The following is a 16,892-nucleotide window of genomic DNA, read 5'->3' as shown; positions in this document are numbered from 1 at the left end:
GCTATGAATTTGCTCACTAAGAAGGTGTCCTGGAGAAAGCAACAGTTTTCAACATAAAAAAAGAAAAACTTTAAATGAGTTTCTACAACTTTTAACACCTACCTTTTTAGAAACCATGTTTTCTATGAACACAAGCTTATATTCATAATTTATGTATCTGATATACAATTTAGATGAAACAGCAATCAACAGAGTAAACATATATTTGACCTGAGGTATCAACCCATGAATCTTCCATGGATTATCAATTTTCAAAAATTTGGAAGGCACTGAATTGCACTCAACACTGCCTGTGTGCTAAGTCACTTCAGTTGTGTCCAGCTCTTTGCAACCCCATGGACTGTAGACTGCCAGTCCCTTCTGTCCATAGGATTCTCCAGGCAAGGACACTGGAGTGGGTTGTCATGCCCTTCTCCAGGAGATCTTCCTAATCCAGGGATTGAACCCGTGTTTCTCATGTCTCCTGCATTAGCAGGCTGGTTCTTTACCACTAGCGCCATCTGGGAAAGTGAAGTGAAGTCACTCAGTCGTGTCGGACTTTTAGCGACCCCATGGACTACAGCCCACCAGGCCCTCCGTCCATGGGATTTTCCAGGCAAGAGTACTGGAGTGGGGTGCCATTGCGCCATCTGGGAAGCCCTATGCCAAAGAGACTATACCAGCACTTTAGAATTTTGCAATCATCGCAGGTCATCACTGTGGACGTCAGTCATAGTTCAACGAAACTGTGGAAATGCTCAAGTCACTTTAATGGAATTCTGAAGGAAAGAATCTACTACTATTACCCAGGATAGACTTGAGCTAGATTACAAACAAAATAACATTTGACATTAGAGAAGAAAAATCCAGTCAAACTGAAGGTTTTTTTTTTTTTCATGTCATAATTTTGGGCTTAGGATTTTTTTGAGAGAAATAACTTTGGTCTAGAAATAATATAGCTAGTTTCTTTTCCATTAAATCAATGAGTGATGAGTAATCTACCCATAAACAGTAAAGACCACCAAAACTGTTACTTCTCCCATGCACTTGGAGTGAGATAGGAAAATTTTATGCATGCTTTAACATGAAAATATATTTCCCTGTACTAAGGTCTTAGTATTTTACCCCGGGGTCTTAGTATTTTGTTTTCTAAGAAGTTAACCCACCTTCCTATTTTCCCCAGATAATTACAATAAAATGGATGGAAAGCATGGCCAGGATGAAATTCAACAGAAAAAGACAATCTACCACTTATTGTGGTAGGATATGTATATTTTTTAAAAGGTTAGTAACCAATTATAATTTCCTTAATAAAGGTGAAAGTGCCAGATTTCAAGAGGACAATTATGATAACTCATTCAGGTCTTTCATAAAGATTTTTCTATTTGTTTCTAGTTTGTGGAAAACCCACCCTTTGGGGATTAAACCTTTGAGAAAAATTGAAGTGTACAATATAATGCTAAAACAATGCAGCAATTACTCTTTGAAAGTCTACATCAAAAATAAAAATGACACTTGGGATAATAATAATAAAAGTAAAGAACAAAATGAATAGAAAGAACTCCAAAGCCAAAATCACTTGTGCTTCTTCAGAAACTCAGTTGTGTCCTGTGTTGTTCAGGTCTGAATTAACCCATGAACATAATCATGTGCATTTGTTTTTGTGAAAAGGAAAAATAGTTTCATTTACCTAAGGTATTAAGTATTTCTCTCTTCCATTCTCCCATTTTAATTGTTAATAAACCTCTATGATATACTAATAAATTACAACTTATAAGCCCTTCATGGGCACATGTGTCTTGCACAGTCTAGCATACCACCGAGCAGATTTCCAACATGTGTGTGTTCTTTAACACTCTTCCTTTTAGCTATTTAGTTTAGAAAGAAGGAAGTTGTAGAGCGAGGGGAAGCATCAGTGATCTCGCTTCTCAGTCTTAATAATTTGAAACTATGACTCATTAGAGTGAAGACTGATATTCTGCTTATCAGTACACAGTTGAGTTTACCTGTGAATTACTGAGAAACTAAGAATAGCAGCCAAAGAAATGACGAGCCACCTGGCAGGTCACACACACTGTGACCAAAAGAAAGAGATTATTCTGAGAGTTATCTAATTCTTTGACTTCTTTCATGCTTAGGGAGTGTTTCAAGTTTGCAGAAATGAAAAACAGCAAAAGTCTTCTGGACCAAAATTTTGATTTTTCAAACTTGATGGCTTATTTGGCCTCATGTGTACATTATTAGTTAGAACTTTAAAAATGCCAGCTTTCCTAATATTTCTTTCAAGAATCAGGTATTCCTTCTCCTCTCCAAGTGTCTCCTGGTGGTTAAAGTCCACGTTTCTAGGGATTTTGACCAGTCCTGCTATACAAGGTAATGTCATCATCGAATCCTGGCACTGAACAGTCTGTGTTCTCTAGTAAGACATATTTGTCTTCACTGCCATTCGCAGAGAGGACTTCTTTCTGAGTAGTGGATGTCAGGTCACTCCAGGTAATGTCAATGTTTTTAAAAGCATGTAGAAGGAAGATGCCATTGATGATGGTGAAGAATCCACTCAAAGTCCCGATGACATCTCCAGCATTCATGCCATACCATTCTTGGAATAAGATGGCGGAGCAAGTCACTACCATGGATGTGAACAACACGTAATAAATGGGAGTCACAAGAGATGTATTAAAGGTGTCCAGTGCCTTGTTGAGATAGTTGATCTGTGTTGCCACTGAAAGCACAAGTACAGCCAACAAAACAAAGACCAGGGGATGCTTATAAACGGGCTTCCATTCCAGTAGTTCCTTAATGGCAATTCCCAGGCCCTTGACAGAGGAAACTGAAAATGCTCCAATCAGTGAACAGATTGATATGTAGACCAATATATTGGTCTGTCCTTTCTTGGGCGCCACAATCAAAATTAGTACCAAGGAGATCACAGTTATGATCACAGCAAAGCAGATAAATCCTGTTAGAAGGAGAAAAGAATTAGACTTTAGAAAATGCCAATAGGGTCAGGTCTTTGTGAAATCTTGTTAGTCATGAGTTTAGGAGCATAAGTGTTTTAGAAAGAGAACCGTGATTAAATTAAAAACAGGAACAGCAACAACATGTTACTGCATGGCTTTTGATATCTCATAATGGACTTTCACAGACATATTTGAACCTCACAGACAACACTATAAGGTACAGCAGGTATTGCCCGATTGACTTTATTTTCAGAATGAGGAAGATGTCAAAGTTTGGGTTGGAATATAAGCCTTTCCCCTCACCAATTCCCATCTCTTCCCTTCATTCTGAGGAAGCGAAGCACGGACACAAAAATTAGTTGTGGCACCTTTTCAGAAGGCTTGTACTACTCAGAAGGCTTGTACTATATCTCAAGCCACAGACAGGCTTGCAGGAAGCATATTACAATATTATTACAAACTCATGTGATGACAGAAAGTGGAGCAGAATTTGAGTGTCTCTTTCAGTTGAATTACAGACCTGGGTCTCTCAATTTCATTTCCATTTCATGCAGAGTAGCAACTTTCTCTTCTTGTGGGGCATGGATAACCATCACAGTTGATCCCAATATACTTAATATGCAGCCTATTTTCCCATGAATGTTCAATTGCTCATTTAAAAAGTAGGAAGACAATATTGCACTGTGGGAAGAAGGAAAAAAATCACTCTTATTCAATTACCTTTGGATTCCACAGCAGCTCAGTTGTCACGCCATGGTGTGCACCAGTCTGTATCTCAGTCAACTGCTTGGAATATGCTACATGACACTGAAAACCCCAATTAGCTTGCTTGCTTTATGTATGTGTGTGAAGTTTGTTATATATTACTATATTTGTATTTAGAAAAATTTCTACCATTTGTCAAACTTTAAGATTAACATTTTAAAAATCATTGGTAGTTTGCTATTTTAAAAAAATTTCATGGGAGTATAGTTGATTTACAATGTTCTGTTAGTTTCAGGAATACAGCAAAGTGAATCAGCTATACATATGCATATATCCACTCTTTTTTAGATTCTTTTCCCATATAGACCATTACAGAGTATTGAGTAGAGTTACCTGTGCTATACAGTAGGTTATTAGTTGTCTATTTTATATATAGTATATATATATGTCAATTCCAGTCTTCCAATTTATCCCTTCTTCTCCCTTCACCTTCTGGTAACTTTATTTTCTACATCTGTACTCTGATTAGCTTTAAAACTCAGAAAAGATGATTAATCAAATCTGCTTAAATTGCTTTTCTATCTAAAATATTATAATAGGCATTCTGTACACCTGAAAATTTCCCATGGCCTTCTAAGAGGTCCCACTCAATTTGTTTTCAATTTCCCCATCTTTTTCTGTAAAGTCAAAGTAGAAGATATTTTTACATCTTACTGGCATGATACATTTAGAACATGCATGCTCATGAAAGCGTCAAAGAAAGATATAAGCCTAAAGAAGAATTAACTCTGCTCTTCAGGGCCAGTATTTAGCTGGTACACACAAGTACAACCAAATGGGTTGTCAAAATACTAAAATATTTCCTTACCAACTGCTATTGCCCTGATACTTTCACCTATCCAATGCTCCCACTACTTTGGTTGCTATGGCCTCAGGGAGTTCTAGATTGGCACCAGGATGGACACAGATTATGCCATCCTGCTGTTCAACCACTAGGTCGGCTGTGGTCCCTTCTCCTTATGCCCTGGCACTCCCACCAGTGGGTAGGCCTAGTCATAAACCTTCTTCTAGAGGTTGATAATGGAGATAAAAGGAAAAGGCAAAAACACAATAGTTGCTTAGTTACAAAATAAAACAGTTCATGGGTTCATGGAACACATTCATTTGGGATCATAATAATGATCAACTCAGATATATTAGATCCACTTTCTATTGACAGGAAAATGACTCCTGCTTGCAGGACTAAAAGAAACTAAGATGTCTCCAAACAGAAGTAATTCAGCATCAATGCAAGAGTTTTAGTAAGAGCTGAAATTTAAACCAAATATCATGCTTTTTAAAGTCCTCTGATAACTATGGTCATTAACCACTATGGCAACAGAAAGCATAAAGAGGGTTGTGGCAATTTGTTCAGGTGAGAGGGGAAAACTGCTTGGCTTCACTGAATCATCACAAAGAAAACACACAATTACCTTAAGTTTAGCAGGAAGACACTCTTGTTTCTTATTTCTACTGCTATTTATTGTGGAATCTTCTTAAATTATTTTTGTGATTTTCAAAATTTTCTTTGAGATACACTTAGTAATCTATTTCTTGTGGGTTATGTGAATCATGGTATTAAAATCTCTGCAGAAGCCAAGTTCCTTACTGCTCACGTACCTGACAAGAACACTCAGAGCGCCCAGTGAGGTGACCAGAGTGGCAGGAGCGAAAGCATAAGCTGCAAAATTCACAGCCTCTCCTGCTCCCACTGGAAAGCAAGCAGCAGCGTTAATATGAAGGATAGGCACATGTATTCAACAACGGACACAGGCAAAACAGTAGTCTTTTATTCTGAAGACACATCTAATGAAAAGGAATAATTTAACTTCTTTTAGGGAAGGTGGGGAAAGTTTGGTATTCAAAGGTTGCAGATGCACCATAATTACCTGATGACGCAAACTCACTAATGCAAAAAGTGGTGACAGGGAAATATCTATTTTAAAAGACCTTCAATAAAGATTTCATTTACTTTAGTACCAGAAACATAGTTGGTCACTCTGCTGAAATCTGGCAGAGGTAGGCTTTGAAGTGAGCAGAGAATTATTGTTTGCTCAAGAATACCTACTGTGGGCAAATTAATAATAAAGCAACTTGTAAAATTAGAATGCTTTCTAGAGGTCCAGCCAGGGGATAGTCCAGCCAGGGGATAGGCAGAGATACCCACAGGCCTGTGTAGTCAGGCAGCCCTGGATTGCAGGGGATCTACAAGCAAGTAACAGTATCTTAGTAGCTCAAGTCCTAACAATGTGCTCCTGGAGGCCTTTTCTTATCTGAGCAACTCCAGACTTCCATGAGATAGGGGGATGCAATTAACTTCGAGAGCAATGGAAAATCCCTCTAAGAGTTGGGTTCTTGTATTGAGGGCAGATTATTCTCCTGGGTCACAACTGAATGCTTGCCCACAGAATGTAGTATTTCACACTGCAGCTATGCCAAGCACATACTTCTTGTTGAGAGAGCTTCTGGAACAGATAAAAGACACCAGTACACTTTTTCTTTTTCCCCCTGGCTGCTATCCACTCCACTCCCAGCCCCTACCCCATCCCCAGCCAGATCTGCAAGAGTAATCAGCTTCAAAACATCTTAAAACAAATAGAAACATACAGAATGGAACATTAGGAGACTGTGCATAACAGCAACAATGGTAGTTTTCTTGGAATCATAAGCAATGAAATAAAATTCACATTTTATGGCAAGATGAGAAAAATGTACACAATTTTTTTCCCCATTTGGGCCTCCCCTCTCCCCTTTAGTGTGTCTTGTGCGTTAGCCAGACTCCTTAGCGGATATCCTTCCTCCTCAATCTTGAAGGGACCACGACCTTCTTTGTACGTGCACCTCTGGATTGTGTAAAGTGTTCGTTATACAGCATTTAGTGTACAGCCTCCTGTCTCAAAAAACTTATACAACTGTGATTTGATCTCTAACGTACAGAATAGTTTGCTGAGAGGCTGTTCTCAGGTTATAATTCTCAATTTGACTTGAATAAAAATGTTCCATTTCTTTTTTAGATTGACTAGTTAATTTTTCATCAACATAAGCTTTCTTGAATACCTCATTATTTATATTTTTATCACGATAGGTTTCCAGGAAAATACTGACTTCATGAAGTAATGTGTGTTTGTCTCTAGGTAAAAATCTCTAATGTTGAAGACAATGCTTTTCTGTCTTTAATACTTGTTGAAACCATGTGCATGGTGAGAATACAATTACAAATGTAGCCATATAATATTCTTCTTCTACTTTCTATCGCATAGGCAGAGGGTGGGAAGATACGAGAAAGAGAGAGAGTAAAGGGAGAGAATCATCCAAGTATTTATTTGGAATCTTCCCAGTATGGTCCCTGACAACAGTTACTCAAATGAAGTATGAAAACAAATGTGAAAACACCTTAAAAATGGAAAAAACGCTATATAAATTGAAATTATTTTTATTCAGCATCTTGTAAGCAGATAGGGTATGGGTTTCCCAAAGGAAAAGAACGAGATACAGCTTTTTGATGTAAGAGAAGCCATTTTAGGCCTAAGCTATTGTGTGCTCTAAGCCTGGCCACAGTGCTTGCCGTTGAACAGGGCTCAATAATTAATAATCTTAAAGGAACAAAAGGACAAACTGTTATCAGGCAAGAAAAGTCACAACAGCAAAGATGATAAATTGGTTGTAAAGACTCCCAATTCTGGTTCAGTGGAAAGGCTAGCCTAAAGTACTTTCTTGAGCTATTTTGCAGAATTTAAATCCCCTCCACCACTAAGTCCATTTGAACCTAAGGAATGATGTTGAACTTGCCCAACCCTCATGACCTCTATAAACTAGACAGAAGCCTTAGCCTGGATTTTATCAACCTTCATCCCATTTCTATGTTCGATTCTTCTCTGCTCAAGCCCTCTATGAATATGCACATACTTTGAGCTTGAAACTTTCCCAATTTGCTGTTTGGGGAGACAGCACTTTGGGAAAGATCCCCAGAATTCTCCTTACCTGCTCCAAGTAACAAATCCTTTCTTCTTCTTATCTTTGGTTTGGTTGTGTCTTTTGACACCCACCAAGAGGCGAAACCAAGTTTTGATGTAACAAGCCTTTTAGATACCACCATTTGTTTAAAGAAAAAGTTATCCAATTCTTTAAGAGAATCTCAAAAATACTGAAATGTTTTACGTGGTACAGGAAAACCGATGGAAGTTTTAAGGCTTCTGGCTGCAGAGGGAGATGGCTGGCAAGTATGTGAAACTACAATTTATGAGGTCCTTTCTCTGGAAGTTTAAGGCTTGGAATTTGAGAAAGTTCAGAGGAATTAGCAGGGAGATATAAATCTACAAAAGTGCTTGAGAGATAACACCGCCTTCTCTCTGGACATCACATTAACGAAAGTGGTTTCACTTCATACAGAGTCTCATTTAATCCTCCGGGCAAGTCTAGGAGGAGGGAGATGCTGACAATCTTCATCTCCTCTCTGTTTGTTCAGAACCAAGCAACCTGAGGGGACTTTCATTTATCCACGTTTTGGTCCTTGCTAGGAAATTTACCCACTCTATGCAGCTAGAATAGTCACATATAGAATTAGGAGCCAGGGAAATATAGGAGGGAAGCATTTTCATCAATTATTATGGGGAATAAAATACAAAAGAAGGAGAAGTTAGTGATAAAACTTAAGATTTCAGATGGTAAGTTTTTTCTTGGCTATCCAAGACAGTATTGAGAACATGAGGGTGGGAGGAAGACAGAATAAAAATTAATTCTAAATTCATAGGACTTACTTTATATATGAGACATTATGCCCACACAAAAACTTCCAGACTGATATGCCAGCCTTACCAGTTGGATAAACTGATCAGTTTGAACAACTGCATGTAATTTATTCATCATTTTGCAAGCAAACACCATTCTTGGCATTATGGACTCACTTGAGAGTAATCCTGCCCACCAGAGCCATTCCTTGAGGTAAGAATGTCCACCTTGTCCTAGGAAAATGATGAAAATAGAAATTAAGTTCTAAAGTGGAAGAAGAGGGTTTGGGGAATTAACTTCTATAAAAGGTACCGGAATATGGTTGGAAAAAGCAAGACTTAAGGCCTACTCAGTATATCTGATCTTTTAGCTTACTTACTCAGTCATTTCTAGAGATCTCCTTTACATTGCCTTTGATTTCTACAGAAAATAAGTTTTCTTCATTTGCAGGAAAATTAGTCATGAGGTTTATTATTTTCAACTCAAAAAAAAATGCAAACCTAAAAACTGAAAATTATGTTTTATTTGGTGGATTTGCTGAGGGCTTAAGTCTGGGAGGCAGCCTCTCAGATAATTCTGAGGGCCTGCTCTGAATAGAAAAGGGAGGAGCCAGGATATATAGGAGTTTTGCAAAAAAAATAAAAAAAACAAACAGGTAGTTGGAACATCAAAAGATTACTGTTAATTTTAAACAATGAATTTAGCACTTCTATTTGTATGGGAAGATGTAGGAGTCTGGCTCACTGGAATCATTCCTTTGGTATGCACCTTAACTGTTTAGGGCCAATATCGAGTGCTCTCCATCTCAAATCCCCTCAGGCTGCACTGACTGCTGGTGGGGGCAGTCACTACTGTCTTGATGTCAGCAGTATCCTTTGTTTACTGATATGGAAGGTAAACTATTTATGCCATTCAGAGGTGTAGATAGAGTATTATAAGCCCTAAATGCTTTATTTTGGCCACAGTTAAAGACAGAACCCCGTAAATATTAAATTAGATTAGTACCTAATGAAGACATTAAAGGAAAGATGGTTGACCTAAGAGCTTTTGAAATTTTGGATAGTCAATGAGAGAATAACCAGCATTAGCCAGCTGGACTCTACTTATTCTCTACCTTTTGGCACCATGAAACTGAATTTGTGTCAGCTGTCATTCAGTCGCTCAGTTGTGTCTGACACTTTGTGACCCCATGGACTGCAGCATGCCAGGCTTCCCTGTCCATCACCAACTCTGGGAGCTTGCACAAACTCATGTCCATTGAGTCAGTGATGCCATCCAACCATGTCATCCTCTGTCATTCCCTTCTCCTACCTTCAATCTTTCCCAGCATCAGGGTCTTTTTTTCCGCAATGAGTCAGTTCTTTGCATTAGGTGGCCAAAGTATTGGGGCTTCAGCATCAGTCCTTCTAATGAATATTCAGGACTGATTTCCTTTAGGATGGACGGGTTTGATCTCCTTGCAGTCCAAGGGACTCTCAAGAGTTTTCAACAACACCAAATCTCAAAAGCATTAATTCTTCGGTGTTCAGCCTTCTTTATGGTCCAACTTTCAAATCCATACATGACTACTGGAAGAACCATAGCTTTAACTATATGGACCTTTGTCAGCAAAGTAATGTCTAGGCTTTTTAATATGCTGTCTAGGTTTGTCACAGCTTTTCTTCCAAGGAGCAAGCATCTTTTAATTTCATGGCTGCAGTCACCATCTGCAGTGATTTTGGAGAAAATCAAGAAAATAAAGTCTGTCACTGTTTCCATTGTTTCCCCATCTATTTGCCATGAAGTGATGGGACCAGATGCCATGATCTTCATTTTTTGAATGTTGAATTTCAAGCCAGCTCTTTCACTCTCCTCTTTCACTTTCATCAAGAGGCTCTTTAGTTCCTCTTCGCTTTCTGCCATAAAGGTGATGTCATCTGCATATCTGAGGTTATTGATATTTCCTGGCAATCTTGATTCCAGCTTGTGCTTCACCCAGCCTGGCATTTTGCATGATGTACTCTGCATAGAAGTTAAATTAGCAGGGTGACAATATACACACTTGAAGTACTTCTTTCCCAATTGGGAACCAGTCTGTTGTTTCATGTCCAGTTTTAACTGTTGCTTCTTGACCTGCACACAGGTTTCTCAGGAGGCAGGTAAGGTGGTCTGGTATTCCCATCTTTTTTAAGAATTTTCCGTAGTTTGTTGTGATCCACATAGTCAAAGGCTTTAGCATAGTCAATGAAGCAGAAGTAGATGTTTTTCTGGAATTCTTTTGCTTTTTCTATGATCCAACGGATGTTGGCAATTTGATCTCTGGTTCCTCTGCCTTTTCTAAATCCAGTTTGAACATCTGGAAGTTCTCTGTTCAAGTACTGTAGGCCTGGTTTGGAGAATTTTGAGCATTACTTTGCTAGCACGTGAAATTAGTGCAATTGTGCGGTAGTTTGAGCATTCTTTGGCATTGCCCTTCTTTGGAATTGGAATGAAAACTGACCTTTTCCAGTCCTGTGGCCACTGCTGAGTTTTCCATATTTGCTGGGATACTGAATACAGCACTTTCACAGCATCATCTTTTAGGATTTGAAATAGCTCAGTTGGAATTCCATCACCTCCACTAGCTTTGGTTGTAATGATGCTTCCTTAGACCCACTTGACTTCATATTCCAGGATGTGTGGCTCTAGGTGAGTGATCACATCATCCTCATTATCTGGGTCATTAAGATCTTTTTTGTATAATTCTTCTGTGTATTCTTGCCACCTCTTCTTAATATCTTCTGCTTCTGTTAGGTCCATATCGTTTCTGTCCTTTATTGTGCCCATCTTTGCATGAAATGTTTCCTTGGTATCTCTAATTTTCTTGAAGAGATCTTTAGTCTTTCCATTCTATTGTTTTCCTCTATTTCTTTGCACTGTTCACTTAGGAAGGTTTTCTTATCTCTCTTTGCTATTCTTTGGAACTGCATTCAGATGGATGTATCTTTCTTTTTCTCCTTTGCCTTTCAATTCTCTTCTTTTCTCAGCTATTTGTAAGGCCTCCTCAGACAGCCATTTTATCTTTTTCGCATTTCTTTTTCTTGGGGTTGGTTTTGATCACCACTTCCTGTACAATGTTATGAACCTCTGTCCATAGTTCTTCAAGCACTCTGTCTATCAGATCTAATCCCTTGAATCTATTTGTGTCTAGTCTACTGAAAACGACAAAACCTTTCCTAAGATACTCAGAGAATTATCTTCCCACTCTTGTAATTTTTGACCTTAACCACATGAATTAACCATTTATGATTTTCTCCTTACAAAATTTGCAAATAACTAAATTGGAATATTAAAATATGATTTCATATGCTATTTTTAAAAAACTTAGTATCAGAAATACTTTGTCAGCCCTTAATTAATAATTGAGCATTCCAAAGTCTGGTGTATTATTATTAACCTGTATGAGATCATACAGACACTCAAACATAGAGTGTGTGTGTGTGTGTGTGTGTGTGTGTGTGTGTGTGTGTGTATATATATATATATAACCATAGAGTGTATATATATATAAAACTAGAAACAATATATATATATTGTTTTTAGTTTTTTTCTTATCATTATATAAAAGCCTTAAATATTATAAACATCCAGATATGTAAATCTAGGTTGAATTCTTATTTACTCTTTTTTTTTTAAACTCTTTTACTTTATAGGCCATAATGCTTATATTGGATGTGTTTAATTCTTTTTTTAAGAAATTGAAATATACTTGATTTATAATTTTGTGTTAGTTCCAGGTATACAGCAAAGTGATTCAGTTTTTTATATATATATATATTTCAGATTAATTTCCATTATAGGTTATTATAAGATATTGAATGTAGTTCTATATGCTATACAGTAAATATTTGTTGCTCATCTATTTTAGGTACAGTAGTTTGTATCTCTTAATATCATACTTCTAATTTATTCTAATTTATCCCCTTCCCTTTGGTAACCATAAATTTGTTTTCTATGTCTATGAGTCTGGTTCTCATTTGCATTATTTTGTAGATTCCACATATAAGTAATATATATTTGTCTTTCTCTGTTTGACTTAGTATTATATTCTCTAGGTGCATCTGTGTTGGTGTAAATGGAAAGATTTAATTCATTTTTATGATTGGGTAATATTCCATTATATTTATATATCCCATCTTCTTAAGCCAATCATCTGTTGATGGGCACTTGGGTTTTTTACATGTTTTGGCTTTTGTAAATAGTGCTGCTTTGAACACTGGGGTGTATATGTCTTTTCAAATTAGAGTTTTTGTCTTTTTGAATACATGCCCAGGAATGGGACTGCTGGATCATATGGTAACTCTAATTTTAGTGTTCTAAGAAACCTCCAGTCGTTTTCCATAGTGGCTGTACCAATTTGCCTTCCCACCAGCAGTATAGGAGGGTTCCCTTTTCTCCACACCCTCTCTAGTTATTTGTCTGTGGACTTTTTAATGATGGCCATTCTGACCAGGGTGAGATAATACCTCACTATAGTTTTGATTCGCATTTCCCTGATAATTAGTGACACTGAATGTCTTTTCATGTGTCTATAGGTTATATGAATGTCTTCTTTGGAAAAATGTCTATTTAAGTGTTCTGCCATTTTTTTGATTGGGTTGTTTGTTTTGATATTGAGTTGTATGAGCTATTTGTATATTTTGGATATTAACTCCTTGTTGGTTACACTATTTTCAAATACTTTCTCCCATTACATAGGTTGTCTTTTTTGTTCGTTGATGGTTTCCCTTGCTATGCAAAAGCTTTAAGTTTGATTAGGTCCTATTTGTTTATTTTTGCTTTTATTTCTTTTGCCTTGGGAGACATATAAAAATATTGCTACCATTTATGTCCAAGAATGTTTTGCCTATGTTCTCCTCTAGGAGTTTTATGGTGTCACATCTTATATTTTGGTCTTTAAACCTTTTTGAGTTTATTTTTGTATATGGTATAAGGGATGTTCTAATTTCCTTGATTTACATGTAGCTGTCCAGTTATCCCAACACCACATGTTGAAGAAACTCTTTTCTCCATTATATATTCTTGCTTGCTTTATAATAGGATAATTGACTGTAGATGTGTGGGTTATCTCTGTTCCATTGATCTATATGTCTGTTTTTGTGCCAATATGATGCTGTTTTTATTACTGTAGTTTCATTCACTTCTTAAGATAAATTCCCAGAAGTAGAATTATTCGATTTTAAGATGGTAACATTTTAAACTTTCCCAAATTTCTCTCAGGAAAGTTTGTACCTATTTATATTGCTTCCAGCAATGTTTAAGAAAGCTATTTATTTCTCAAGTTCCCTTAGCAGCATAGGGCATTATTTTTTAAAGAAAAACCAAATCTTATTAAAATAGTAGGCAACAACCCTGGAGCCAATTGTTATATAGTTGATATCTCTTTGGGTACTAGTGAATTAACATTTACTTAAGTATGTTTATTGGCCACTTACAATTCTTATTCTGTGAGTTCCTTGTTTATGTGCTTTGTATTTTTCTGTTAGGTACTAATCATTTTCTTATCAAGTATTGTTGTTGTTTAGTCACACCTAAGTCATGTCAGACTTTTTGAGACCCCATGGACTGTAGCCTGCCAGGGTCCTCTGTCCTTGGGATTCTCCAGGCAGGAATTCTGGAGTGGGTTGCCATTTCCTTTTCCTGGGATTATCAGCTGTAGTCACTCTTTACATACTGTGGATCCTAACTACCCTTTGTCATATATTTTGAAATTTCCTCCCCTACATGTCATTTCCTTTTCAGTTTCAGTTAAAGGTGTTTTCAAGTAGGATTTTTTTTTTTTTTGGTCAATCCAAATAATCTCTTTCTTCATATAGAATTGTTTCCTCCTTTATCTTTATGCTTAGGAAGACTTTCTTTTAGGATTTAAAAAAATTATTTTATTTTAAATTTAAATTAAAGTATGTGAAATCTATTGTGAAAAATGGAATAAAGTAGGACTCTTACATTTTTCTCCTCTAGTTTTTGACAGTTGTCTCTATACTTTCGATTGAATAATTCATCCTTTCTCTAGTGGACTGAAATGCCACTTTAAAAATTGTGTAATAAACTGCTGCATGGACTTATTCGACTTTTCAATTATCTTTTATTTTGTCTATCTTTTTAAATGCTAAACTATTTTAATCAGTGTCCCCTCAATAGTACTCTTCTGTAAACTTGTTTGTGTAATTCATAACCATTTATTATCCTCCATGGATCTTAAAACAATATTTAGCTTTTTAAAGACATTTTTCTTGATAAGAATGAATAGAAAATTCATGGCTAATAAAGGACAGTCAAGCAGAGCTAACAGCTTCTGAAATGTCACTGCAAATAGTACCTAATTCTACTGCTATCTATTTATTGACTTGACAATACTTATTGGGTGCCAACCTCTATGCTAGGGAAGGTTCCTGCTTTTGTGAATCTACTATCAATAAACAAGACTGTTGACAACAAGTAAATAAACAATAAATGTACAATGACAAATTATTCCAGGGACACTGAAGGAAACCCTTAGTGCAATAATAGCAGGGGTGGAGGTGAGTGAGACCTTCCCAAAGAGGATGGTCAAGAAGGCCATTCTGGAGTGGTTATATTTTAGTTGAAGTCTGAAGTATGAGTCACCAAGTGACAGGCAGGAAGAAGAGAGTTGCAGGCAAAGGAAAAGAACTTGAGGTGGGAAGCTGTCCCAGCCATGCTGCGCTCAGTCATTTCTGATTCTTTGCTGTCCCCATGGACTGTAGCCCACCAGACTCCTCTGTCCATGGGATTCTCTAGGCAAGAATACTGGGGTGGGTTGCCATTTCCTACTCCAGGGGATCTTCCCGACTCAGGGATTGAACCCCTGTCTCTTGAGGTGGGAAAGAACTTGGTAAATTCTAAGAACCAGAGAAAAGCAGGTGGCAGGGAGGGTAGCAGAAGATGAAGCTGGAGAGGTAGCATGGGACACTTTAGACAGGAGGTGAGGTCAGAGATTGTGCAAGGATGTTTGGATTTTACTCTGAGTGCAAACAAAACCCCCTAATGTGTTTAGCCTGATCTGACTTTAAATCCTGAAATCTCAGACTAAGGAGGAGAAGGAGGTGACAGAGGATGAGATAGTTGAATGGCATCACTGACTCAATGGATGTGAGTTTGAGCAAACTCCTGGAGACAGTGAAGGACAGGGAAGCCTGGCATGCTGCAGTCCATAGGGTTGCAAAGAGTCAGACATGACTTAGCAACTGAACGACAACAAGGTTATGAAAGAATAACTCATTCCACATGCTAAATCTTTTGAGTTTTAGTCTCAACCTAAAGGAGACATAACTGGTTCAATCCTGGAAACTGCTGAGAACAGAGATAGGGGCTAAGACAGAGACAGGGAAATTCTCTGAAATTCTCATAGCACCACGGTTACAATACGATTATCTCTGCAATTAGAAACTTGAATTTGTTAGTTGCATTTGTCTCTTACCAGCTCTAGTGACACCCTTTTTGGCCAGTTGCAAAAGGCCCTTTTTTTTCAAGATGAAACTGGAGCCAATAAAAATACTGGAACTTATTGCCAGTACCAGGCCTATATAAAGGTTGTATTTGTTCTCTGTATTTGTAGAAACACTCAGGTTGGTTATGCTGGAATTCAGGTCCCTGTAGAGGACAGGAGAAGCCAGCAGCTGTGACACACGTGTGATCTCACACCAAGCCTGGGAGGTATTCGGACAGCTCAGGGACAGCACATAGCCTGGAAAAAGGGAAAGAGGGAGATGTCAACCGACGAAAGGGAGATGCATTAACATTTTCTTTCTTTCTCCAAGAAATAGAAACTTTCTTTCTCCACTAATATACTTTTTTACTGCCTGATGGGCAGTCTCCAGCACCTGATCCACGGGCTGGCAGACACGTTCTGCTGGGCTCACACACACAAGTTCTTCACAGTGTTTGCAAAGTGCTTTAGCTGTCATCATCTAAGCATGACAAACTTCACATCAAAGTCTGGATTCCGCTTATTGAATGGAAAGTCTACCAATACTTGGTTCTCTGCTGGAGCATCAGGGAGCTGTGTGCACTGGCTTGGGCTCAGCAGTTCATTACAGCCCCCTCCCCGGCACATCCACTTCTCTCCATCAGTGTGTTTCATCATCTGTGTTTCATCAGAAAGCATCAGTGTGTGTATAATGCCCGAAAGTAGGAAAGAGCACAGCAACCCCACCAGACTAGAAATCACCACATTACAGGAAACTGAGCTAACCCACTTGATGTGCATTTCAGAAAATGTGTGTAAAAGTGGGTCTAGTTTACTAGACCACTTTCCCAGAGATAATAATTTTTCAAGTCTAATTCACTTCCTCCTTAATAAAATAGACTCAAATAGAAAAGTGAATTAAATATCAGTTGGCCTTTTTTTTCCCCCTTGAAGAGGATTCAAATAAGCATGTAAATCCACTGAACCAGACCCATTATTATAACTGCCTTTTTTTGGGGGGGGGGAGCTAAATACTA

The 16,892-nt window shown here is 37.7% G+C and overlaps 1 protein-coding gene across 1 annotated transcript in view; it reads right to left on the bottom strand.

Annotated features, from left to right (window-relative positions):
* Positions 1-917: 917 nt before the first annotated feature.
* The window catches only part of NIPAL1 (NIPA like domain containing 1), a 28,668-nt gene continuing 12,693 nt past the window's right edge, over positions 918-16,892 (bottom strand). Inside the window, exons 2-6 of the mRNA XM_061420101.1 lie at positions 15,868-16,134; positions 8,588-8,644; positions 5,304-5,394; positions 3,460-3,620; positions 918-2,938 (exon numbers count right to left, since the gene is read on the bottom strand). Coding sequence (XP_061276085.1) covers positions 2,322-2,938; positions 3,460-3,620; positions 5,304-5,394; positions 8,588-8,644; positions 15,868-16,134 — 1,193 coding nt within the window. The 3' untranslated portion in view covers positions 918-2,321. The remainder of the gene's footprint in view (positions 2,939-3,459; positions 3,621-5,303; positions 5,395-8,587; positions 8,645-15,867; positions 16,135-16,892) is intronic.

The sequence above is a fragment of the Bos javanicus genome, chromosome 6 (genome assembly GCF_032452875.1).
Source record: "Bos javanicus breed banteng chromosome 6, ARS-OSU_banteng_1.0, whole genome shotgun sequence".
NCBI classification, from domain to species: Eukaryota; Metazoa; Chordata; class Mammalia; order Artiodactyla; family Bovidae; genus Bos; species Bos javanicus.
This window is presented reverse-complemented; position numbering and strand designations above follow the sequence as displayed.